Source organism: Lissotriton vulgaris, chromosome 9 (assembly GCF_964263255.1).
Source record: "Lissotriton vulgaris chromosome 9, aLisVul1.2, whole genome shotgun sequence".
Lineage (NCBI taxonomy): Eukaryota > Metazoa > Chordata > Amphibia > Caudata > Salamandridae > Lissotriton > Lissotriton vulgaris.
In genome coordinates, this window is record NC_141697.1 from 420,219,502 (window position 1) to 420,245,690 (window position 26,189).

Below are 26,189 nucleotides of genomic sequence, written 5' to 3' on the forward strand. Positions count from 1 at the left end.
GAATCCAAGGTCTTTGAGGCTTCGGGGAGGAGGGTGGCAGCACAGGCAGCCAACATCTGGCGCATTTCAAACACACAGGCGCTTCTGGCGCGCTATGACAGGGCACACTACGATACACTGGAGACCCTGTTGCAACACCTGCCTGATCAATACAAGGAAGGGGCTGAGATGCTGATTCAGGAAGGGAAGCTGATCTCTAACGCTTCCATTAAGTGCGCTCTGGGCGCAGCCGATACCGCTGCCAGAGCTATGAACACTAGCGTTATGCTTCAGAGACATGCCTGGCTGAGAATCTCTGGATTTAAGCCGGAAATCCAAACCACCATCCTGAACCAAACGGTTAACCCAGATCACCTGTTTGGCCTGGAGGTTGACACCACCCTAGAAAAGATAAAAAAGGATACTGAGGCTGCAAAGTCAATGGGTGCCTTACAGTCCCAGCAGTTTCGGGGTGTGTCCTTTCGTCGCTCCAGCACTAGAGGCGTCTCCAGGGGCCAGCTCTCCCAGTCCACGCAATACTACAAGGGCAACACTCAGACTACTTACACCAGCAAGAGTAGAGGTGGATATCGTGGCAACAGTGCCAAGGGCAGAGGACGTGGAAACAACAGCTTCAGATCCTCTGCCACCAGCAAACAGTGACGCCTTGTCACTGCCCCCCGACCACACAACACCGGTCGGGGGGAGACTCTAGCAGTTCCTGCCTGTCTGGGAGTCCATCACCACGGACAGGTGGGTGGGAAAACTTATCCAATACGGTTATTGTCTGGAGTTAACATCCACTCCACCCAACATGCCCCCAAGACACCGTCCTATGTCGGACGAGCACTTGCACTTATTGCAGCAGGAGGTCACCGTCATGCTGCAAAAAGGGGCAATAGAGCTTGTGCCGGTGCAGGAAAGAGGCACAGGGGTCTACTCCCTGTACTTCTTAATACCAAAAAAGGACGGGTCCCTCAGGCCCATCCTGGACCTCAGGCCCCTCAACTACTACATCCTGTCGGAGCACTTCCATATGCTGACCCTGCAGCAAGTGCTCCCGTTACTCAGGCACGGGGATTTTCTCGCAACTTTAGACCTAAAGAATACGTACTTTCACATTCCACTGCACCCTTCACACAGGAAATACCTCTGTTTCACCATACAAAACCAGCACTATACAGTTCAAGGTTTTGCCTTTCGGTGTCACCACGGCACCCAGGGTATTCACAAAGTGCCTGGCGACGGTGGCGGCGCATCTCAGAAGACGGAATATCCACGACTATCCTTATCTGGACGTCTGGCTCATCCAAGCGAAGTCAGCCCAGCAGTGTGCCGACCGCATGTCCCACACCATTCACCTCCTGCACGATCTGGGATTCTCACTGAATTACCCGAAATCCCACCTCCAACCCGCCTACGTACGGCAGTATCTGGGTGCGACCATAAACACTCTGGCGGCCACAGCACAGCCAAATTCAGTGAGGGTCAGCAGCATTCTATCGCTGATACAGAAATTCAGACCTCAACACTCGCTTCCAGCAAGAGTGTTCATGCAGTTGATAGGCATGATGGCCTCGTGCATTTCCATAGTCCCGCACGCGAGGCTACATATGCGTCCGCTTCAGGAGTGCTTGGCACGTCAGTGGACTCAGGCTCATGGGCAGTTGAAAGACCTAGTGTTGGTGAGCGGTCGGGCATACAACTCTCTGCATTGGTGGAATCCACGAAACCTTTGCAAGGGCCGACCGTTCCAAGAGCCTGTGCCACAGATCATCCTGATGACGGACGCCTCTCTCCAGGGATGGGGAGCTCATATCCTCCACTACACAGTGCAGGGACTGTGGACGCAACAGCAACGGAAGATGCACATCAATGTTCTCGAACTGATGGCAATCTTCATGGCACTCAAAGCTTTCAAGGTACATCTGTGCAACAAGGTTGTGTTGATCCGGACGGACAACATGACAGCCATGTACTACATTCAAAAGCAGGGAGGAGCACACTCTCTGCAGCTGTCTCACCTGGCTCAGAGCATGTGGAAGTGGGCCATTCAGAGCAACATCTTCCTCATGGCGGAACACCTCCCGGGCATAGACAATCAGATGGCGGACCTGCTCAGCAGGCACAGCCACCAAATGCACGAGTGGGAGATACATCCATCAGTACTCCAACCGTACTTCCAAATGTGGGGTCATCTAGAGATAGACCTGTTCGCCACAAGGGAGAACGCAAAATGCCAAAGCTTCGCCGCCAGGTTCCCACACCCACACTCGCAGGGCAATGCGATATGGATGAACTGGTCAGGCAAATTTGCGTACGGTTTTCCCACAGCACCTCTGATACCGCTGGTGGCACGCAAGCTCAGGCAGCACTCGATGACTCATCCTGGTTGCTCCAACGTGGGCTCGCCAACCATGGTACACCACGTTTCTCGAACTGTCCGTGGTACCGCATCAGAGGCTACGTCTCACACCCAGCCTTCTGACGCAGAGCCATGGCGACATTCAGCATCCAGATCCGCAACAGCTCAACCTGGCGATCTGGCTCCTGAAGTCTTAGAGTTTGGCTATCTGCACTTGCCTTCTGACTGCATGGACATCATTCGGGAGGCAAGGAAGCCCACCACCAGAGCATGCTATGCGGCAAAATGGAAGCTGTTTGTCATTTATTGTGCAGACCACCACATTAACCTGCTGGATGCGTCTATTCAGAATATCATTTGTTACCTTTTCCATCTGTACAAATGTAATCTGGCCTATGCTTCCATTCGCATACATCTGTCTGCAATGGCCGCTTACCTCCAGAACAGGCAGCACCTCTCCCTTTTCAGGGTGCTTGTCATTAAGGCCTTCCTAGAGGGACTCAAACGAGTCATTCCTCCGCGGACTCCACCAGCTCCGGAGTGGAACCTCAATGTGGTCCTCACCCGGCTGATGGGTCCTGCCTTTGAACCACTGCATTCCTGCGAGATTCAATTCTTGACATGGAAAGTGGCTTTCCTCATAGCGATTACTTCACTGCGACGAGTTAGTGAGCTCCAAGCACTAACTATCCAAGAGCCATTTATTCAAATTCATTCTAACAGGGTGGTGCTTCACACTAACCCTAAATTCCTTCCTAAGGTAGTGTCTCCATTCCATATTAACCAAACTATTGAATTGCCTGTTTTCTTCCAAAATCCTGAGTCATTGGCGGAGCGGATGCTCCACACCCTTGACGTCAAAAGGGCCCTGATGTATTACATCGATAGGACCAAGGATTTTAGGAAGACTAAGCAACTCTTTGTCGCCTTTGCACCACACCACAAAGGTAACCCTATTTCCAAGGCTGGTATTGCTAGGTGGATCGTTAAATGTATCCAGATCTGCTATCTGAAAGCCAAACGTACTCTCACCATTCCACCAAGGGCCCACTCCAACAGAAAGTTGGGGGCCTCTATGGCATTCCTTGGAAACATTCCTTTGGAAGAGATATGTAGAGCAGCCACATGGTCTACCACACACACATTTACAAAGCATTATTGTGTTGATGTGCATTCCAAACAGTAGGCAGCTGTAGGGCAGGCTGTTCTCAAAACACTTTTCCAAACTGCTGCAGCTGGCACGGGCGGCCGCCGTTAATGGAGGGACTGCTATGTATTCTATGCACAGATATGAATTCAGCAGCCCACATGCCTCGAACCGAATATGCTACTTACCAGTATGCATCTGTTCTTGGCATGTAGGGCTGCTGACATTCATATCACCCGCCCTCTTCCCGGCGCCTGTAGCAGCTGCAGAATATACACATACTTCTAGCATGGTCATCATCCATCTTGGCCACAATGGCTAAAAACAATCTGAGGATGGAGTCGATGCCCATGCGCACTGTAGTCCAGGGGAGGAGCCACCTATCTTGTGATACTTCGAACACTCTTCCAGGACAACAATGTTCAATCATCTGGAGCCAACACTAGGCGGTGATCTATGCACAGATATGAATGTCAGCAGCCCTACATGCCAAGAACAGATGCATACTGGTAAGTAGCATATTCGTTACCTCACCCACGGGCTGCGGGTGCATAGGTGCGAAGTCGTGCCGGGTTTCTGCTTTGAAGTCTATGGAGCCTAAAAGAAAAGATGCTGCAGGCGACCAGGAGGAAGATGTCCGGTGTGATCCAAGGGTGGATCAGGAATGCTGAAGACCTGAAAGCAGAGGGGACAATGTTCAAAGTCCACTAGCCAGGGACTGGAGTGGAACTAGGAAGGAACCAGAGGCTGTCGTCGCGATCAGGTGAAGAGTGGACGCTTGACTCTGCAGCCACGTGGACCAGGTGGTGTCTTCGACGACCAGGATGGAGGCACGAGCTGTCCCACGCCGGCTCTCGCTGTCGGCGGTGTCTGATCCGTTTTTGGAGTCAACAGGCCTTGGCAAAGGCAACCCACGCGGTGAGTGGAAAAGACGTCTGGTGCGGACCAGGAGGGTCCGGGATGCCTCTTTTGGAAGGAAGCAAGGGCCAGTCTGGAACAACCAGACCAGCGGTGTTGATGTCGTGGATCGTCGTCTAGGAGGCCACTAGCCAGCCGGCAAGTGACCAGACAGCGCGTCGAGCAGCAAACAGGCAGAAGGGTCCCACGCAGATCTCGTTCATGCTGGAGGGATGGTCTTCGGTGCAGGAGCTGCTCGGGGCTGGGGCTTCTCAATCCCTAAAGCACTTCTTCGAGGTTACCTCAGAAGTCGTGCTGGAAGCGAAGTGCAGTTTCTCCAAGATGGCCGGTCCCACGTGTCTGGTCGCACCCACGGACCTCAGCTGTGCTGCAGATGAGTTGAGGTCGGAAAGGTCTGAGAATCCAGGTCTTGTCACGCTCTGAAGTCTGGATCCTCGAGGCAAGACGACAAAGTGAAGCCGCTGGATGCTTGATGGTGTCTGCTTGTGCAGGGTGGACACTCCTTCCCCACAAGTGAGATTTCTTCAGTCTTCTCTGTAGAAAGTCGAAGTCCAGAGTTTATTCTTGTAGAATTTCAGTTCAGGATTAATCTAATTTGGAATGGGACCAGCTCCAACCTTTATCCTGCTAAAGGGGGCTGCACTATCACTAGGTCCCTCCCATGGATGGGACCAGGAAGGGGGGTGGTTACACCCCCTATCCTTTGTCCGGTCTCGCGCCAGAGCTGGGGCTGGAGTACCCCAGCAACTGGTTTGAACCAGTGTATGCACAGGGCACCTTGTGTGCCCCAGGCATGTCACATTCCTTTCAGCCCTGTCCTACCTAATAGACCAAATCCTGTCTGGTGTGGTGCTAGCACCTCCCAAGGCAGGAAACCCTTTGTCCAAGCCTCCCTCGCTGGAAGGACTCCCAGCAGCAGGAGGTCAGACTTGTGTCTGTGATGGCAGCATCCATTTTGTGATGCTGAGGCTCGAGTTAACTTTAACCGGGGTTCACAGTTAGGTACATGTTGTGTCCCTCTAGAAGGGTGGAATGCTACCCCCGTCGCCAGAACTGGCGATAAGAGCGGCCTATCCGCGGATTCATATGTGGCGCCTCAAGGACAACTGTATAGTAGACAAACTGCGGGAGGGCTCCCAGCTCTACTTCGAGGAAAATTTGGGCTTGGTCGATTCTCAGGTGATTATTTGGGAAGCATTCAAGGCTGTCCTACAGGGCCAGGCCCAGGCGCTGATTGGTGCGAAAAAGAAGGAAGAGGCGCTCCAGATGGCGCAGCTGGAGAGGGAGGTGGAGGAGTTGGAGAGAGGTGTTGGGGGTACCCCATCGACGGAGCATGGTCATGTGTTGGCCCTCAAGCAGCGAGAGCTCTGGTCACTGGCAGAGGGTGAGGCGCGGGCCTATTCCCTTGCCGTGCAGCACCGGATATACGATGCCGGGGACAAGAGTATGAAGGTGCTAGCATGGTTGGAACGCCGGGATCAGGAGCCGTCCTGGGTCGAGGAGCTATGCGATGAGGCGGGAACCCTGGTATTGGCGGGTGTGGACATAGCGGAGGCATTCGCCTCATACTATGAGGCGGTGTACACTCCGGTGTGCACCAGGACCGAATCTGATTGTGCGGATTTCCTGAGGGACTTCGCTCTTCCCACGCTCACGGGGGAGCAGAGTGACAGCCTGGAGAAGGACCTCATAGTCCCGGAACTGGGTGAAGCCCTTAACGCGCCTAAAGCTGGGAAGGCAGAGGGGCCGAACGGGCTCCCAGTGTAAATTTACAAACGACAGGCCAGTATAGTGACTGAGCCCATGAGGCGCATGTTCCATGAGGCACAGCAGGCTGGGGTACTGCCTCCGGACCAGCAGGAGGCCACGATAGTAGTTATCCACAAGCCGGGGAAACCGACAGACTGTTGCTCCTCATACCGACCGATCTCGCTCATCAACGTGGAAGTCAAGGTCTTGGCTAAAGCTTTAGCGACGCGACTGCTCACAGTCATGCCAGATGTAGTACATGTCGACCAGTCTGGTTTTATGCCTCACAGAAGTACACAAGGAAAAAAAGGAAGTATGGCAACCGTCTTGCGCTCGGTATTTAAGATTCTTTTAAAGGTAATCACTTGTGCTAATTAAATACAAAACTAGACAATGCGTGCAGCGGGAAAATAGACTCTGCGGGCCTATGGAAGTATAAAGCAAAAGAATACCAGGTGGTGATCTGGTAGCCCCGGTGCACTGCTCCAAGTCACTCTAGGTGAGTGTACTAAGCTCAACAATAGTCTCTATCACGTTTCAGAAACATTTTGAGCGACATCATTTATGAAATAAACATTGCGCTTTCAAAGGAAACATTTCAAGCAATAAGACCACGTATAATCCTTGAAGCTGTATGAAGATTATCTTTATATTCATACGTAAAGTTCATGGTTGAATTTCAGATTGAAAGAAGAGGTTCAAAACAAATTCGTGGGGAATTTCAAATTATAAATCCAAATGTATTTCGGGCAGAAAGAATGCGCCCTTCGTCAGGGGTATCTGAAGAAAAATAATGTAAAGAGTCTATGTACAATGAACTATATACAACGGCAACAGGCATAATAACAAATGAATGCATAATCTTACGGTAAACTAAACAATAGACTATGAGGCCATCATTTTTAAATAATGCGAGAAACAAAGGGCGTGACAGAGTGGTAGACGAGGAGTGAAAGGAAGATAAAAGAAAACACGAAAAAGCGTAATTGAAGTCAAAGCTGTTTAGTAAGCAGTGGGTGCCGAGGTGTAGTAATCAGAGTGAAAAGCATGCATATACAAGTGCCGTGAGGACCGTGATTACCAAGACGAGTGCAGGTAAATGGAGTGAGACATGGTTCTTACCGGGAGATTCGACATGAACAACGGAATTAGGGATTATTAAAGTTCAGTGATGGTTCGAAGGTGACAACGGGGCTATAAAGAAAACAGGCACTTAGACAACTGGCGTGGGGGGACATGGTAGTCAGTGAATAAAATGCCTAAAGGCTTACCAAACGTGCAGCTCGAGATTCGGAAATACGATAGTAGAAGGTGATCTGGTCATTCTGGGGAAAAGAATACGCTATTACAGCGATGTGCCTGAAACGTGAAAAGTGAATAACGATAGCAGGATGTGCGTGCAACTCACCATCGGAATGAAAAACGAAGCTCTGAGTTAATCGTCATCAACAGCAGCGTGTGTGATGTGTCGGTCAGGGTGAGTGGTTAGTAGTCTCCACCATAGTGCAAACAAAAAACGGACTCAGTAATAGTGTATTTGGAGAGAACGGTGGCGGCCATCTTGAGTTGGTTAATTTTGAAGAAATTATGGCAATAATAGTAAAGTATAATGGATAGGAAACAAAAGAAGAGGACAGTTCAGGGGTATCCCAGCAATAGTGTGTTCATTAAAAGCATATGATATGTACATTAAGTGCAAATAATCATGATTTCATGGCAGAAATACAGAGTTAAAATGAACAGAATGAGATGTCTATTGTTAAATATGTACAATACATTCAAGAAGTTAAATGATGCAGCAAGTAATACATTAAAGTAGTTAACTGATGCAGTAGGTAATGAGAAATTAATTACAAAAAACAGGCAAGTTCAAATTTATCATTAAGACCATTGGGAACAAGAGTTTGCATAAACCAAATCCAGTGAGTTTCACGTTGTGACAAAAACTTGGTGTCACAATTAGGGCGTTGTTCGATGACCTCAAGCACACCACATTTTAATTGGGCAATATTGTGTCTGGCAGTGCACCAATGTTGAGCTAAGGGAGAGCTTATGGTGTTAGTTCTAATGCGACTCTCGTGTTCGGTGATGCGAGTACGCAGGGCTCTCTCTGTTTTACCTACGTAGAAGAGGTCGCATGGACATTTAATGAAGTACACAAGATGTTGACTAGTGCATGTAGCATTGAACTTCAAGTTAATAGGTTTGCCAGATCTGGGGTGGTGTACTGTTTTTCCTGTAATGATGTTATTGCAGTTAGAGCAATTCATACAAGTCGTCATGCCTCTGAAAGATATGGTGGAAGTGCGGGATTTAGATGGTTGATTCAGAATCTTTGAGATTCCGTGTGCGTTTGTACGCAAACATGGGTGGTTCAACAAACAAACCTTTGAAATCAGGCTCTTGCTGGACCCTATTCTAGGAAAGCCCACGGCCACTATTTACCGCAAACTGATCAATAACATGCCTGATCCCCTGGTGTCACTGCGGGCGAGGTGGGAGGAGGAAATTGGCACCCTTGAGGATGATGATTGGCAGGACGCCCTGCAGAGCCCGCGTCAGATAGCAATAAGGGTCCGGTTACGCCTGGTCCAGTTAAGTCCTGCATCGGGTCTACTACCCACGCACGCACTTAATTCTCCTGGGACATGACTCAATCTCCTTTGTGCGCGAGAGGTTGCCATGAGAAGGGTACGTTTTTCCATATCCTATGGGACTGTCCGAGCATGGTGCCCTTTTGGTCTAAGGTTGCTCGCACTATGGAGATAGTAATAGGGTCGCCAGTTCCGGTGGAGCCAAGGTGGCTTTTATTAATGATTTAAGGGCCGACTGACTGGACAAGATACAAGGAGATCTGTCTGGCCTTGGCAGCAGGAGTGGCGAAAAGGAATATTGCCCGGGGCAGGGGGGCGCAGGAGGCCCCACAATCGGACCAGTGAAGGTGGGACTTTGATTGGTGCCAGAGGGTGGAGGAGACGATTTACAAGGCTAGGGGGTATGTGAAGAAGTGGAGAAAGGTCTGGGGCCCTTGGTGGAAATACCGAGGATCCGGGGGGTTGGCGGGCGGGGTGTGAAGCGAGAGATGGTCTTTGGAAATGTTTTGACCTGCCTAATGTACGTAACAGAGATCGCTGTCTATCTCCTGCTAAATGTACGCTGCTATGTTTTTTATGTACCTGTGAGCAGGGTTAATAAAAAAATTTAACAAAAAAAAAACAGCTTTCTCAGTTTGAACCTGTAATATACTGGGATGCTCAATACACTTAAGTTCCCTCAAGTCTTGCCAAGGAAGACAAATTGGGTTAGCCATGGGGGCAGCACTGCAGAACATGCTGTCACACTGGGGCATAGCTCAGCTCCCTATCTACCAGAGGTGGTTACACAGAATTTGGTATATCCTGGGAATGGAGCAACTGACTTTCTCTCTCTAGTCAAGGTACCTCCTTCCCTGAACTATGGCTTCCCTTTACAGATCTTTTATCTACAGAGTTCAGATATGTCACTTGCCCCCGATACTTAGGTCTTCTCCATCTTACAGAAGCACCCCACAGCGACACACAAGGAAGCACCATTTGAACTGACACACTCGCACCCAAAAAACTGCATTTTCTCCTTTCCTCACAAACTGCATGGTTCCCCTGGAGGCAGGGGAGAGTTTTTTTTATTAAATACACTTATATGTATCATATATTAAACGCTGATTGTCCGTCTATCGCAGCATGTCGATTTGTGAAATAATAAAAAGATTTGAACCATAAACTGATCCAATATTACTACCTTCATAGGGTATGCCTGACCCCTAAATACGCAGTAGAAGGTTTCCTGGGATCCAAGCAGCTTGTCCCAGATGTCAACTGGACAACATGGACTTCTACCACATGGTGTGGGATTGTCCGACTCTTACCTGATACTAAGAATCTGTAATGGCCCTTGTGAGCATTGCCACAGGCTGCAGTATTGATCCAGCTGTCTGTCTATTGGGATTGTTTTCCAAACCTCACGCTAGAAACATTACCTCCAAGTTTGCAGACCAGCTTTAATTCTGGCCTGCAGATATATTTCCATGTTTTGGAAATCCTCCATGTGTCCATTCCAACTGGGATGGAGGCGTGAACTGTACAAGTGGGCAGATTGTGTGGGTGCCATTATGAAACTTGAAGTACAGGGGGGACAACATAGTCCTGAACATGTACAGAGTGATACTACAGGTTTACCTATTGATAACCATCAATTGCTGCCTATTATCTGCCTCAGATGAAGACCCATCAGATGTCGACTGAACCACATTCCATTCTTGCCGAGGCCTCCTGCCACATGTATACCACATTCTGACCTGCGACAAGCATGATGGTGGTCTACAAGATTTCCACCCCTGCGCCCACTACACTGTTCCTCCCCAGGATTACTGTCCCTTTATAAGTCAACAATTACACCACTACACCCCAGTAACATAGCAGTCCTTTGTTCACCATGTTGGATTTTCCGTGTTTATTGCATCTTGCTCCTGTTCCCCTAATTCCCCCCACCCCCCTCGACCCACACCTTGTCCCCCAAAAAAGTCTGTCTGCAACTATTCCTTTCCCTTCGTAGGACTTGATCACATAATTTGTTTAGGTGGTTGGAAAGATATCGTCTGTTGACATGCATGTTGTCTTTTCAACTAGTAAAGCTAATTTGCTGCATTTTACGGTTTTCACTTAAACTACACAGGTATTGGACTGATGCCTCTACTCATTGTTCCTAAGTGGAACTGTACCCCTTATACATAAACTGCTGTTAAAGTTTGTTTGAAAGAAAAAAAGTTTGACCTTGTTGAGTTTTGGGTAGGGGGTGAGATGTACTAATTTGTGTGAAACGCATCTTGGAGACCATTACTAGAACTGAAACACACAGTGAGCTGTTAAGGGGAAAATCCTATGCTGCTGTAGTCCGAATCATCAATGATTGAGGTCTTTAACTGAAATCTGATGGGACTAAATTCCCCAAAAAAGAAATGTACAGTCTAAAGACCCCTCCTGTCTGAAATGTCAGGAGTGTTCTCTCTACAGGAAAGAGAACGTTCTTGCACCATAACATTTGTCATTTTGAAGATAGTCTATTTCCAGTGAAGTTTCATATTTTGGAATCCACAGTCTATGATCCCCTGATAACGTTTTATAAAGCCATGCAAGAGGCACCCTTCAATAGAAGTTCCATTCTAGTTAGTCTTGACTGTGCTAGGCTTATGATGGTCTCCTTGTATGCTACAAATTTAGTCTAAGAATGCTTTTGCCTCACCTGGTCCTGTTGGCAGAGGAAAAGATGGAATGGGAATTGATTTGGGCAGGTGATTTTTAATGCGGACAGTAACCCAGCAGTGGACTGACACTCCCCTCAAAAGCATGTTAGCTGGTGAATGCAAATTAAAATAAAAAATCTGCGGCACTAAGTCTGCGGTTGAAGTGTCTGGAGTGCAGTCTCCCACTCAGAACTGACTTGTTGTCCTGTTCCATGGAGAAACTAAAATAGGAATTGATAGCAGTTGCTAATTGGTAGGTCCGTGGATCGTTTGGATGTTGAGTCTTCTCTAAGACAAAATATGACATTGAGGTGAAAAACCTATAAAGTTATTTTGACCTGAACAATAATGGGGAAATGGCTCTGGGGTACAGTTAAAGCAGTGATTAGTGAATGTGAACATAGCATTGAGTGCGGCACAAGTACAGAATTGGAGACCGCCCGAACTAAGATGGAAAAAGAATTACATTTTGATGCACCAAGACATGGGCAATCAGACGGCAAAAAAGTTGATGGCATTTACTATACTGAGGGGCCAGTTGAACATATTTTTGACAGGAAAGTCGAAACACTCTTGTGGAATACATTTAGAATGTCTCTTGGTCTGAATGGGCTCGCTAGCATATTTTATGAGCATATTTCTAAACATACTCCTGGCCCAGTGTTTGGCTGTCATACTCAATTTGTCCTTGGAGCCTGGGCAAGTCACTAAAATGAACTAGCTAATGTTATGTTGATTCGTAAGATGATAAACACACATGCCATTCTCTTTACCCTTTTGCTTTGTTTAATATACTAAAGAGTTGCACAACAATATTGGCTAATAGGTTAGAAACGTTTGTGCCTTATTGAGTGTAGGAGAGTAGGGTCTGCAATCCTATGATCACCCGGACTTTTTGCTTTTGTTTCACTGGTTTACGACTTTCCCGGGCTGTGGGCCTGCCAATCAGACCCACAGCCTAGCTGTTCTCTCGCTAAATTGCTGTGTGTACCTTAGGTGCATTACCCAATTGGAACTGGGCCACCCTGTCAGACCCTGTAACTCAGGGCATCGGTGTACCCAGGGCCTACCAGGGGCTGAAGCATGTATTATGCCACCCCTGGATGGCCATCTAAATCTGACACAACTGGCTGCACGACAGCTGGGGCAACGTGGCGTACTCGCCCGTTGGTGTAGTATCCCTATACCTAACCTTAAAATGGACACCCGAGTTCCTATCAGTCACTCCTATGGCAGGCCTTGACAATCCTGAAGGCAGAGTGCATGGAACCGTGTGAATTGGGCTCTGGCACGAGCCGAGCCCGGTTGCAGCTTGCGGAACCAAGACCCAATGGCTGTTCCATGATAACGCGTATCATATCGGTAACTTCGGTATCGCGTTATCAAGACATGTCGAGTAAGGTGTCATACGAATCGGGATGCTGCCCCCTCACCAATTCTGGCGACGAGGTTAGCCTTCCGCCCTTCTAGAGGGACACGACATGTACGTAACTGTGAACCCCGGTTAAAGTTAACTGAAGCCTCAGCTCCACAAAATGGACGCTGCCACCACAGACACGAGTCTGACCTCCTGCTGCTGGGAGTCCTTCCAGCGAGGAGAGCTCGGACAAAGGGTTTCCTGTCAAGGGCGGTGTTCGCACCGTCCCAGACAGGGTTTGTGTATTCTGGGTAGGTAGGGCTTTGCAAGAAAGTGACTGCGGAGTGGCACCCCGGTGCTCACTACGCATCTGCCGGCTAGAACCAGTTCCAGGGGCGCGCAGCCCCTGAACTGGGGAAAGTCCAGCAGGGGGGAGAGGGGTGTAACTACCCCCCTTCCTGGTCCCACCCCTAGGGCAGGACCTAGTCATGTACCCACCCCTTTCTTTAGGATAAAGGCCGGAGCGGGGACCCTTCCAAATTAGATAATCTTTGAATCAAGAATACTTTCTACGAAAGGACTTCGAGACTCTTCTCAAGATTTCTCCCTTGTGGCTAAGGAGTAGTCACCCTGCACCAGCGGGCACCATCTAAGAACTCTGCGGTTTGCTGCAAGTCCTTCCTCAAGGATCCGACGGCCCAGCTCGACGAGAACCGGCTTCCCTGGCACCTCTGACCTCTACCCACATCGTCAGCTCAGCTGAGATCTGTGGGTGCGACGAGACCTCGAGGGACCGGCCATCATCAAAACCTGCACGCTTTCTTAATCAGCACGACCATCGAAGCAATTCTCTGGTGAGTGCTCTGGGGTCCGAGAAGCCCCGACCCTGAGCAGCTCCAGCACCGAAGTGCAGTCTCCCAGCATCTCCACGATCTGCGTGGGGCCCTTCTGCTCGCTGCTCAGCACGTTGTCTGGTCACTAGCCGCTGGCTTGTGCCCTTCTTTGACGACATCCGACAACCAACGCTGCTGGTCTGGTTGCTCCAGACTAGCCTTTGCTTCCTTCTTTGAGAGAAGCACCCCGGACCCTCCTGGTCCCCTCAAGACGCCATTTTAGGCCCACCACGTGGCCCTGAAATCTGCCAAGGCTTGTTGCCCCAATCCTGGGCCCAGCGACGCCGACAGCATCAACCTTCGTGGGACAGCTCGCACCTCCCTCCTGGTCGCCGACAACGCCTCCGGGTCCGTGAGACTGCAGAGCCTAGCGTCGCCCACTCACCTAGTCGAGGTGACGGCCATCCGGTGCCTTCCTGGTACCCTCTGACTACTGGCTAGTAGTACGAACTTGGTCCCCTCTGCTTTCAGGTATCAACGATCACTGATCCAGGCTTGGATCTCTACAAACTATTCATCACTGGTCGCCGGCCAGCAACTCCTTTTCTTCCGGCTCCTGGCTAGTCAGCGAAGACCCACGACGCCTGTAAGACTTATGCAGCTGCATCCCTCGTGGCTAGGTAACTTCGGCATTTCGGTGCCTGCATAGCCTCCTTACTTTAGGGTCCCGAGTCCCTCGCTTCCGACTTGCCTTATCGGGTCCGCCCGAGACCACTAAACTTTCCGTGCCCTCCGGCATTTGTTTTAATTGTGCACTTGAAGTATTTTCCTAAGAGTTTTGTTCTGTGCTTAGTACCCTGTCCTCATAAAGAGTACAGGGCTGTTGTGATTCTAATAAATATACTATTTATTTTCATAACACTTGTGTGGTGTCCTTTCACTTGGTGTTCAAGGGGTATGTGATGGTATAACAGCTGGCTTAACACGCCCTCTAGAGTTTAGCCCGAAGACTGCTCGTATCCACGCTACTAGGATAGCTGGTCTAAGGTTGACTTACAACCAATCACCATAAGGGTCGTTTGGACCGATGCATAGTCGTCGCTAGAATAGCAAACGCTGCATATCGGGCCAACTTCTCACATTGAGTCATCCAGATCAGCCTCTATTTATAGGGGAAGGCAAACGATTGACTGTTTTAAGAGGATTCACATTTGATTACAGACATCCAATGGGAAAAGATCTTGGCAGCGCTATTGGTACTTGATGCGGAGAAAGTTTTGGATAGTGGATTGGAGCCATCTCATGCAAATAGTAGCCAAGGTTCGAAAGGGCTCTTAAATGTTGAAAAATGTATCTGCAAAACAAGCCCCCTGTCAGTTGCAGGCTGAGCTACTTGTGATAGGCATTACATCCGAGCCATTCACAAAAAAGTGAGGGATACTGGTCAAGAGTACCCAATCTGACTGCTGTTCGCACTAACAGTAGAGTCTCTGGCCCTTAGGATCAGAGAGCAAGAGCATCGTTAGGGGCTGATACTTATAAGGTACACACTTCCTTGCACGTACCCAAAAGAAACCTCTGCTCCACTGACCTCGACTTGGCAGAGACCCCGCACATCCGCAGAACCGGAGCAGGCAGAAGAGCCTTCTCCTACGTCGCAGCAAAAACCTGGAAGGAGCTCTCATTCAACATAAGACGCTCCCCCACTCTGCACACCTTCAGGAAGAGCCTCAAGACCTGGCTCTTCGACTGATCCGAAGCTGCGCCTTGAGACCCTCACGGGTGAGTAGCGAACTTTATAAACCCCTGATTGATTGATCAACTTATTTGCAGAATAAATACTACTTATTTTAATAGGTCCATAGTCCCTCTATCCCTGAGGTGGTCCTAGGTGTAGATGGATTTTGTGAGCTTTCATGCTTCAAAGTAAACTATAGCAAATCTGAAATTCTGAACTTAACAATTGGTGGGGGCATTCAGAAACTAGGGGGAACGAATGCCACCTTGACAGCGGGCTAGGAAGTGAATTGATGACTTAGTAGTACATAAAACCTTTTTCACAAGGTCTGTATAGTAACCTTGCTAGATGTGCTTAGAAAGGGCTTAAGGCATTAGAATATCTTGTTCATATCAGATTTGTGTAGAGGGGCAAATCTAAAAATGATTTTGCTTCTAATACTTATATATTTTTCAAACTCTGCACATTTCCCTGCGGACATGAAGCTTAAAAGATATATAGAAAATGTTTAGTCACTTAATATGGGGCCCGAATACACCCAGACTATTTTGGAAGTTGTTGACTGAGGATAAAGGGAGTCCTATAACTTCCAGATACCAAATTACTGTAAGGCAGCACATTTGATGTTGAAATGGTCTGCTAAGTGAAAAGAAGCCTTGCTCATACCTTAATCATGCCATTGCTGGGAGATCGGTATCGCACCTGATCTGGCTTTCCAAAGCAGACGTGCCAAAGAATTAGCCTTAAGTGTCTAGATCATTGTTTCAAGACTCAGACAAGGCATCTGCTGACTAATATCTCCACATTCCCCTTCACCTTGTATATGGATACCTTCTTATCCTCATTGGCCTCATTCAGCACACAGCAGCATGCTAAGTACAGAATGCAGCAATGTAGTTCAGTAATGTTATGTTATATGATTTGTAAAGCACATGGCTGCCTCAGCGATGGGGCATCCCAGCGCTAGTTTCATTAAAAAGCCACAACTGTGAAAGAGACCCTGAGAAAATGGAGGAGGCAGCAGAAAATGTAGATGGTAAACAACTAGGTCTTCAGCGATTTCTTAATGGACAAGTGGTTTTGGATATGCCTTAAAGGATAATGGAGGGCATTTCAGAGGGCAGGGGCTTTAGCGCAAAAGGACCGACCAACCACCCGTGCTCTTCTAACATGCATCATCAGCAGAGCACAAGGACTGTGAAGGGAGGTATGGATTCAGCAAATTGGATAAGATGACTTTGACTATTTACCGGACTATAGATTTTGAAAATTCAGTCTAAATGCGATATCTAGACAGTGACTTTGTACACTTGGCATGTTAAATTTGCACTCTTTGAAATTGTTTTGGAAGAAGTAGTCCAGGTCCCCCTCACATAGCGAGGGAGTTATTCTAACATGTTACTTCAGATCAATACAAAGAAGAACCAGGACTACAAGTATCCATTCATTCCTCACTGATAACTCATAAGTTACTAGAAGTGTTTTTAAAATGTCCTGGTCTCTTCACCTAAAATGGAGGATTCATTCACCCTATAAATCGGGAAATGATAACAATGTGTTACAGGTAAGTAATTGTTCCTTCTATTTTTACAATGTTTTGAAAATACCACCCACATTAAATGGAGAATGCTTAGGTAAGATCATTAGATTAGTCAATATTTTAAAGGTTTAGGTGAAGCTTTCTGGTTTCCCAGTCTCATTAGGACTAAGTAGTAATTTGGTAATGGTCAAAGAAAGCATGTTGCATGCATTCTACTTCAAGTAAAATCTTTACCCTTTTTATCAAATGCATTAACCCTAATGTGTGTTTTGAATTAATTCTGCTAGGTTTGATTTGTACATTTATTTGCACTTGGTACATTACTATATTGCCTCTTTTAGCAAGAATGTTTACAATGGTCTTGCGTTTCAGAAACTTAAAATAAAAAAAAAAAACAGGCGCATATGTTTTTTGTTTTTTAGCAATCAGAAAATATGGCCGTGATTTTCAGGCTATCTCTGATGTGATTGGAAACAAATCAGTGGTGCAAGTGAAAAACTTTTTTGTAAATTATCGACGCCGTTTCAACATAGATGAAGTTTTACAAGAGTGGGAGGCGGAGCATGGAAAAGGGGAAGAAAATGGAGAAACTGTTGAGAAGCTTATAAAATTGCCTGATCCTGCCATTAAAATGTCAGAAGAGGAGGAGGAAGAGGAGGTAATTCGGACATAAAGCCGCTACCGTATGATAATGTTATTTATTATAAAGGCAACTTTTGATAGTTTTCAGTGTTTTGCAATGCCAGCATTTTAAACAATACACAGGTAGAACAATATATATGTTAATCCATTCTTGCACATTTCCTTTTCTTTCCTAATTACATTAATTGAGGAGTGAACTTATATTTCCAACAACAGCACCCATATGTAAACAGCTTAGAGAGGCCTGGAATTTCAAAAGAATCAGAAAATAACTACCAAGTGTGAGAAGAGATTGTAAGGGTAATGGTTTAGATGCAACGTGCTTTTATCCAGATTTAATGCCCTATTATCAAACCACCATTTAGTGAAGCTATGCCTAATTACTAATTGCCAAATTACTATGGCCAAGGATCCCATGTACTGTCCTTCCATGTTGCTTAACCCAGTCTGTGCCCTAAAGTTCACACTTAAATAATTGTTCCTCTGCTGTACCAAAGTTTGAGGGTTGTGTAGCTGAGACGTTTATTCTTGTCTTACAAATGTTAACACTTTTTTAAAATCAAAGGGATTGAGACTGCAGCTAAACCTTTAAACTTAATTCGACCAATGTCAAAAAAGGACTGGCCTTGCTTGTATTCCCATTCAAAAAGTGCATTCCTTATTAGTTTGACTTTGTCCATTTTGGGATTCATCAGACGCGTTTGCCTTTGGTTGGTGTCTGAAATAAATGGCATATCGAGCAAGAACCAGTGGAACAAAACGCTTCATTGACCATAGTTGGTGGGTTAGATAATAGTAGATTTACCATGCTCATTTGTGACTACCCTCGAAGACTGTCTGCTTGGTGGCTATCACTTGTCGCGGAGTAACCAAAGAATTGCTGTCTACTTTGAAACAATGAATCGCGTACCACACCCTCTCCATTATAAAGCTGCATTATTTATTTATTCGTTAGATAACCTCAGGCTTTCATGTCAGTGAGGATTTTTATTCCTGAACATTCCCTACAATGTCTCCAAACTTCAAGAGTTTGCCATGCAAATCGGGTGTTGATTTTGTTTAAAACATTTTTTTTATTATTGTTAACATGCAAAGTTCCTTAAAAGGCTTTGCCACCTATGAGGGAATGCTTCTAATGAAGAGCGATCCAGTGCTTTGATATCTTTTTCCAAGTCATTCTCAATCCAGAATCATTCCTTATGGAACACATTCAAACCTACCATTTGATAAAAGCAGGTTTCCTTTATTTTTTCATAGACATTTATTCATTGACTTAAAGTATATCACTTAGTTTACCCCATTACATTTCTTTAAGCAAAACATCTGAACTCAAGCTGTAGAGAAGACTCTGGTTGTTCAGACAGGGGTCCAGAACATACTGTCCACCTCCACAATATTACCATTCATTTTCTTCACTCCTGCCAGATGTCTAAGATGGATGTGGCTGTACACCAGTCATAGTAAGTGACTGGTGTCCTTGCTCTCTTATTCCAAACCTCTGGGTAGATTTACACTTACTGGTGAAACCTACAACGTCTTGCTAAAGCACTCAACAGTTTTGAGCTGCTCGTACCCTACATCGGGTGAGCATGTGCCATTGGGCACATGCGTATACCCATGCAGGGGCACACTGTAGGAAGCTGGATCTGTACATACTATACCAAAGTGAGGTAGTGTGCAGAGCCTAGTGAAACCCCCAAAGGGGTAGGCAGAGGTAAAAGTAGATATCTGAAAGAGACTATTAGTTATGGATTCCTCACCTTTGAATTACCCCCAGGGGTCAGACTGGATCCATAGAATTTTTCTTAAGCAGTGCCCCTGTGCGTCAGTAGGTGGCGTCGGTCAACTCCTTGTTTTTTGTTTGCATCATGATTGCCTGAATGACGTAGCAGTATCTACTTAGACACCGCCCCTGCACGCTGACGTCAGTTGTTTCTTTTTCAGCGCCAGCTAGTGCAGATCCGGAGAGAGCGGTACCTCAAGTCACTTTTTGACTCTTTTTGTCGACTTAGTTTCTAGTCTTCACAACTCCTGGTGCACAGGGATGTCATCTTGTCAGACCGGCTTCAAACCTTGTGCCTCCTGCCACGAACTGATGTCAGTAACGGACCCCCATCTTGTGTGCCTATAGTGTCTGTAGCGCGACCACAACCCAAAGACGTGCTCCGACTGCCAGGCCATGGCCGGAAGTCTTTGTGGGAGTGGTTCCGAAAGCTTCTGGAGGCCCAGCAGTCTTCTCCGCGCCACTTGAGGTCCTGGTCAAGAGGGAGGTCGCGGGACCGGTCGCTAACCCATCACCACTACTACTTGTCAAAGTCTTCGTCTTTGGGTAAGTCAAAGCACAAAAATAAGGCAAAGAAGCATAGTCGCTCTTCTTGTTCTCCCTGTCCTTCAGCTGATGCAGATTGTGGATGGTTGTCTCCCGGCTCCGCCCACGTAGCCTGTTGGGTTGGCTCCAAGCCTCCCGCCCTTTCCGGGAGCCGGAGCAACCCATACCCAACTTCGTAGCTTTTACGACACCCTCCATTCCGTCTTTGGGCAGCCCGACTCCACTGATGCGCCGCAGGGCCCCGTGGACTCAGCAGTGGGTTGTAGGCCTTTGATGCCGGTGGCTCCGGTGCCGCAAGACCCCAGGGATTCAGGCCTCGATATGGGCACGGACAGACGTCTGTAACGGCGCAGACCGGTACTTTTGTACCGCTGTTCTCCCCTGGTGTTCCCTATTGTCCTATTGGAGGACTGAGAGGGGTCTGTGGACCCTCTGGCAGACCAGTAAGAAGAACCGGACTGGAGAGAGGAGTTGGGTGAGGCCGGTGGTCTGGACACTTCCCCAGATCTTGGCATGCTATCTCCCCCTGCCAAGGCTACGGAGGAGGGTGCAGCATACGCAGTGGTGTTGTGTAAGGCGGCTGAGGCCTTGAATCTTGACCTTCCTGCGGTCAGGACTAACTTCCTGACAGAGGTGCTTCAACCGGCAGCAGCCTCTTCGGAGCCCCTGTTGCCGTTAAATGAGGCCCTCACTGACATCCTTTTGGGCACTTGGTCCAAGCCAAACACAGGAGCCCCTGTGGATAGGATAATTGCTTGACGCCACCACCCGGCCCCGGGCGACCCCATTTTCCTCTCCCAAAACCCTACCCCTGAGCGCTTGGGGGTCCAAGCCTCGACTTCCAAGGGTGCATTCCCTACTGCTCCACCTGATAGGGAATCCAAGAAGCTGGACCATCTTGGGTAGAAAATGATATCTTCCTCCAGCTTAGGACTGCGGTCGGTGAACACCACATGTCTCTTGGGCCGTTATTCCCATTCTGTGTGGGACACAGTCGCTCAGGTGCTAACACAGTGCCCAGAGGATGCCCGGGCCGTGCTCTCCTGTGCGATTGCCGAAGGGAGAGACGCAGGGAAGTTCGCCATACGATCTAGACTGGACACCGCCGACTTGTTGTGCAGGATGATTTCCATGTCCATATCCCCAAGACGCTACGCCAGGCTGAGGTCCACTGGCTTTTCGGGTGATGTCCAAGCTACACTTTTGGACAAGCCAGTTAAGGACTACAGGGCTACGGCCAGGTCCTTGGGCCTCGCTTCTACCTCTCGCCTGCGCTGTCTTATTTTTGCCCCTTTCGTCGCTACGGAAGGGGTGCCCTGCCATATTCCATCCACAGCTACAGGCCTGCGCAAGCTGTCTAGCCTCTGCATGGCTGGGGACGTTCGACCCACCGTCGTGGGCCAGCTGCCAGGCCAGTACACCAGTGCCCCCTCTGCAGCAGCCTCCAAGCTCTCATAGTCCGAACTTTCAGGGCCACCATTCGCCAGTGGGTGGCAGGATTCGCTATCACCTCTCCCACTGGCTCAACATCACATCGGACCGGTGGGATTTGAAGATAGTCCAAAGGTGCTACTCCCTCACCTTCGAGACTGCCCCTCAATCCATGCTACCTCAATTTCATCGCATGTCAGAGGATCACTTGGCCCTTCTCCACCAGAAAGTTACAGCTCTCTTGGCCAAGGGAGCCATCAAGCTAGTTCCTGCCCCAGAAGTAGGTTGTGTTTGTTATTCTCACAACTTTCTGGTGCCCAAATTGGACAAGGGCCTGCTCCCTTTCTTGGATCTCGGGAACATCAACCGCTTCCTCCGGAAGGAGAAGTTCAAAATGTTGACATTGGTTCAGGTCTTGTCTGCCCTCGACCCGGGAGATTGGATGGTAGCTTTGGACTTGCAGGATGCTTATTTTCACATCCCCGTCCTGCTGTCCCACAGGCGTTACCTACAGTTCACAGTAGGCCACAAGCCCACTTAGTTTACCGTGCTCCCCTTTGGCCTTACAAGCGCCCTTCGGGTGTTCACAAAAGTGATGGTGGTGGTCACAGCTCATCTGCGCAGATTAGGTGTTCCAGTCTTCTTCTATCTCGACCACTCGCCCCAGGTTGCCGTCTCCCACCTCCAGATATTGGCAGACCTCCTGCATTCACTGGGGTTCACTATCAACGTGCCGAAGTCACACCTGATTCCCTCTTAGAAGCTCCTTTTCATCTGAGCAGTTCTGGACACAGTGCAGTGTCGGGCTTATCCACCCAAGCAGCGGGTCCGGAATATTCGGTCTATGATTCCGATCTTTCTGCCTCAATCCCAGGTTTTGGTCAGAATGACCCTGAGGCTACTCGACCTCATGCATCCTGCTGGTGGACTATGCCAGGTGGCATATGCGGGCTCTGCAGTTGATCCTGAAGTTCCAGTGGGCACAGCATCAAGGGAATATTTCCAATTGCATCCAGATCTCGGAAGGCACTGCACACCAATTGCAGCGCTGATTACTGAACCAGGATCGGGTCAACGGCAGGTCCCTCTCCCTTCCCCAACCAGAATTCAAAGTGGTGACAGATGCATCACTTCTGGGGTGGGGTGGGCACATAGGGGAGGCGGAAATCAGAGGCCTCTGGTCTCTGGGGATGTCCGGACTCCACATCAATCTGCTGGAGCTCCCGGCGATTCGTCTTGCACTGAAGGCATTCCTTCCTTCTGTCAAAGGAAGAGTACTGCAGGTGTTCACTTACAACACCACTGCCATGTGATACTGCAAAAAAACAGGGTGGGTGGGGTTGTTGACCCTATGTCAGGAGGCACTTTGTCTCTGAAAGTGTCTGGAACATCAGGGCATGTCCCTGTGGTTCAACACCTGGCAGGTTCTCTGGACGCCAGAGTGTTTAAACTCAGCTGCTGGTGCATGAAGGATCACAAATGGCATCTTCATTCGGAGGTGGTGCAAGGTCTCTTTCAGCAGTGGGGATAGCCTTGGTTAGATCTATTCGCTACCGAAGAGAACGTGCAATGACAGCAGTTCTGCGCATTGGAATTTCCAAGGCGGCACTCGCTGGGCAATGCTTTTCGTTGCAAGTGGAGTTGCGGTCTTCTATACGCCTTTCCGCCTCTACCACTTCTGACCAGAGTGCCAAAGGAGATTAAGCGCAACCAGGCCCTAGTCATTCTTGTGACTCTGGACTTGGCACGGAGAATCTGGTATCCCAAGGTCCTGAACATGGCCATCTATCCTCTGATCAGACTGCCCCTTCGGGAGGATTTTCTGTTGCAGCAGCAGGGGATGGTCCTCCACTGAACCTGTCCATTCTCCACCTCCTTGCGTGGAGATTGAGCGGCAATAGTTAACAGCTTTCGACCTTCCTACCCAAGTCTGTTATGTTATGTTGTCAGCCAGGCGTCCCTCCACCAAAACAGTGTACGCCTGTAGATGGAACACATTTGTGGCATGGTGCGCAGCGAAAGTGGTGGATCCCCTTTCTGCCCCTCTTTCAGAGGTTCTCCTCTTCATTCTTTCCTTGGCCCAGCAGGGCTCTGCTCTGGGCACTCAAGGGCTATCTGTTGACCATTTCGGTCTGTCTTCGCTTTCCAGATCAACCTTTTCTTTTCAAATCCCCTTTTGTAAATTGCTTCTGTAAGGGCATTACTCACTTGTTTTCTCCTATTCCATTCGTAATACCCCACCGGGACTTGAATCTGACCTACCTTATGTGCACTCCTTTCAAGCCGCTACATAACTGTCTTCATACTTTGCAACTCAAAACTGCCTTTTTGGTTGCCATCACCTCTGCTCGCAGTGTGAGTGAGCTTCAGGCTCTTTCTTCCAAACCTCCTTTCCTGGCTGTTCTTCCGGACAATGTTGTCCTTGGCACTAGGCCTTCTTTCCTTCCCAAAGTGGTTACCTCTTTCCACATAGGACAGACCATCCCTTTGTCCACCTTCTTCCTGCCCGCATCTTTCTAACAAGGAGGAGAGGCTCCACCGTCTGGATCCAAAACATGTGCTTTCATTTTATCTGTATCGCACAAAACAATTCCGGATGGATGATCAGCTATTTGTTGGCTATGTGGGTGCCAAGAAAGGTCAGGCCGTGCAGTAGCGGACGATCTCTGTGGGTAGTTCTTTGCATCAAAAACTGCTATTCCTTCGTGACAAAGGCACCTCCAAGGGGATTGCACCCGTTTACTAAACACTACTGCCTGGGCAGCCAAGTCTGGAGAGACGGCTTCTTTGGCCATTCAGTTCTCCAGAACCTTCTGGTTTGCAGACACCCCTTCAGGGTTGGTGTTCCTGGGGTATCTATTCTAAGGTGAGGAATCCACAACTAATTGTCTTTCAGATGAACAAGTTACTTACCTTCGGTAACGATATATCTGTAAGAGAAAATATTACTTAAGGATTCCTCACCGCTCCTCCCATCCTTCCTGTTCTGCGAACTGACTTCTAGGGTAAGGGACTCCCTTTCAGGGCCCTAGTTTTGTGCACCCGAGGTCAGTGTCTTGCATGGCTCTGCGCTTCTGGCATGGAATGTTGTGTAAAGAACTGACGTCAGCACGCAGGGGCGGCGTCTAAGTAGATAACGCAACGTCATTCCAGCGATCACGGCGCCTATTGCTGAGTCGACCGCAGCCACCTACCGACGCGCAGGGGTACAGCTGAAGAAAAATTCTGCGGATCCAGTCTGATGCCTGGGGGTAATTCTAAGGTGAGGAACCCATAACTAAAATGTCTCTTACAGATATTTTGTTACTGAAGGTAAGTAACTTGTTCGTCAACCACTTCTTGGACATGTTATCAGTTTTAAGCCCCTAAACATCTCATCGCAACCACAGTTCTAATCTGACCACTCTCCAGTAAACAACCTTGTGTCTGACTAAGTGCATCAACCTCTAACTTACATTCAGCCTAATTCAGATGTCATTCGAAGCACATGTTCACTCAGCAGACCCTGCTAGAAAATCTTTATTACGGTGTAACAATCTCCCTGAACAAACTGATTCACGTTAGTCTGTAGAACACTTAACAAACAGAAAAGGGAAAGTCTCAAATTAAAGTGAGAACTAAAACATGACTCACAAAATGAAGCGCAGAAGGCTTCACAAAGCCATTTGATTCAAACCTTCAGGCACCAAATCAGGCAAAGGAATACTGTACAAACTTTAAAGAATGATATGATCCAAAAAGTTTTAAACAATTGTATCACAGCTGAACAGCACTGTGAAAGCTTTCTACTGTTCTTTAAATCCAAGATTTCAAAAATCACCACATCCATCACTTAAAGGCATCCTCACTCAGATTTATTTTGCCCTGTAATCACCCACTTACATCGTTCTTGATAACACAATGACTGTTTATGCCCTTGAAACCTACGGAAACAGCAAGCCAACTACGTTTGCTAAGGGAAAAAAATCAAAACATGCTGATTGACAAGCTTGGTGTCTTGTTTGCAGCATATTCTTGCTATAGCTTTTGACATCACAAACATAGTAAATGCAGCCCTTGCATTTGGGACTACTATCAGCCTGTCTGAACATGTACTCAGCAAACCCTTATGGTAAATCGTCATTATTGCCACAGTCTTGGAAAATATGCAACAGAGTAACTTTAAAAATAATGTAAAAACAAATGTCTTTTTCTATGATGAACATTTATTACAGATTCAGGAGGGTGTAACGTAAACCATTCAAGCAGACATTAAATAGTAGCTTTATCACCCAGGAATAAGACTGACCTTGTACTACTTCATCTCCTCGCTGCATGCAGTACCATACACCAAAACCTATATGTAGGAAGATGGCTCTGTACAGTCTATACCAAAGTATGGTATAGTGTGCACAGAGTCTAGTGGAACTGCAAAGGGTAGGCAGAGGTGAAAGCTAATACCTTACCCTTAATTTGTGGTAGTGTGGGCGAGCAATAAGGCTTTATCAGAGAGTAGTGTTAAGCTTTTATTATACAAACTCAGGCAAGAAATCATGTCTCACACTCAAAGACTGAACTCAGCCCAGTTTGTATAAAAATATTATTTAGTTATATTTTATAGAACCAAGCCAGGCCTGGTACAGGCGAGTATAATATTTTCTGCAATATTTATGCAGTGAAATAAGAGTTGAATGTAGTTTGTTGGTCAACGAAAATTACTTTACAGTTACTTTCGAGAATAGAAAAGTCATTCAGTGCAGTCCTATGGGAGAAAACCGTGCTATTGGTTATTGTAAGTACATAGGTTTTGGAGTTGGTATTCTGGGGTTAGAACCACCAGGGTTCCCCAGGGTCGAGGATGCACTCTCAAAGCCCCCTCAGCTGCAGTAGTGCAGCCAGGTGCA

The 26,189-nt window shown here is 47.8% G+C and overlaps 1 protein-coding gene across 1 annotated transcript in view; it reads left to right on the plus strand.

Annotated features, from left to right (window-relative positions):
* The window catches only part of RCOR1 (REST corepressor 1), a 745,358-nt gene that overhangs the window by 561,945 nt on the left and 157,224 nt on the right, over positions 1-26,189 (plus strand). The window contains exon 13 of the mRNA XM_086937837.1: positions 17,327-17,562. Within this exon, the coding sequence (XP_086793963.1) occupies positions 17,327-17,562 (236 nt within the window). The remainder of the gene's footprint in view (positions 1-17,326; positions 17,563-26,189) is intronic.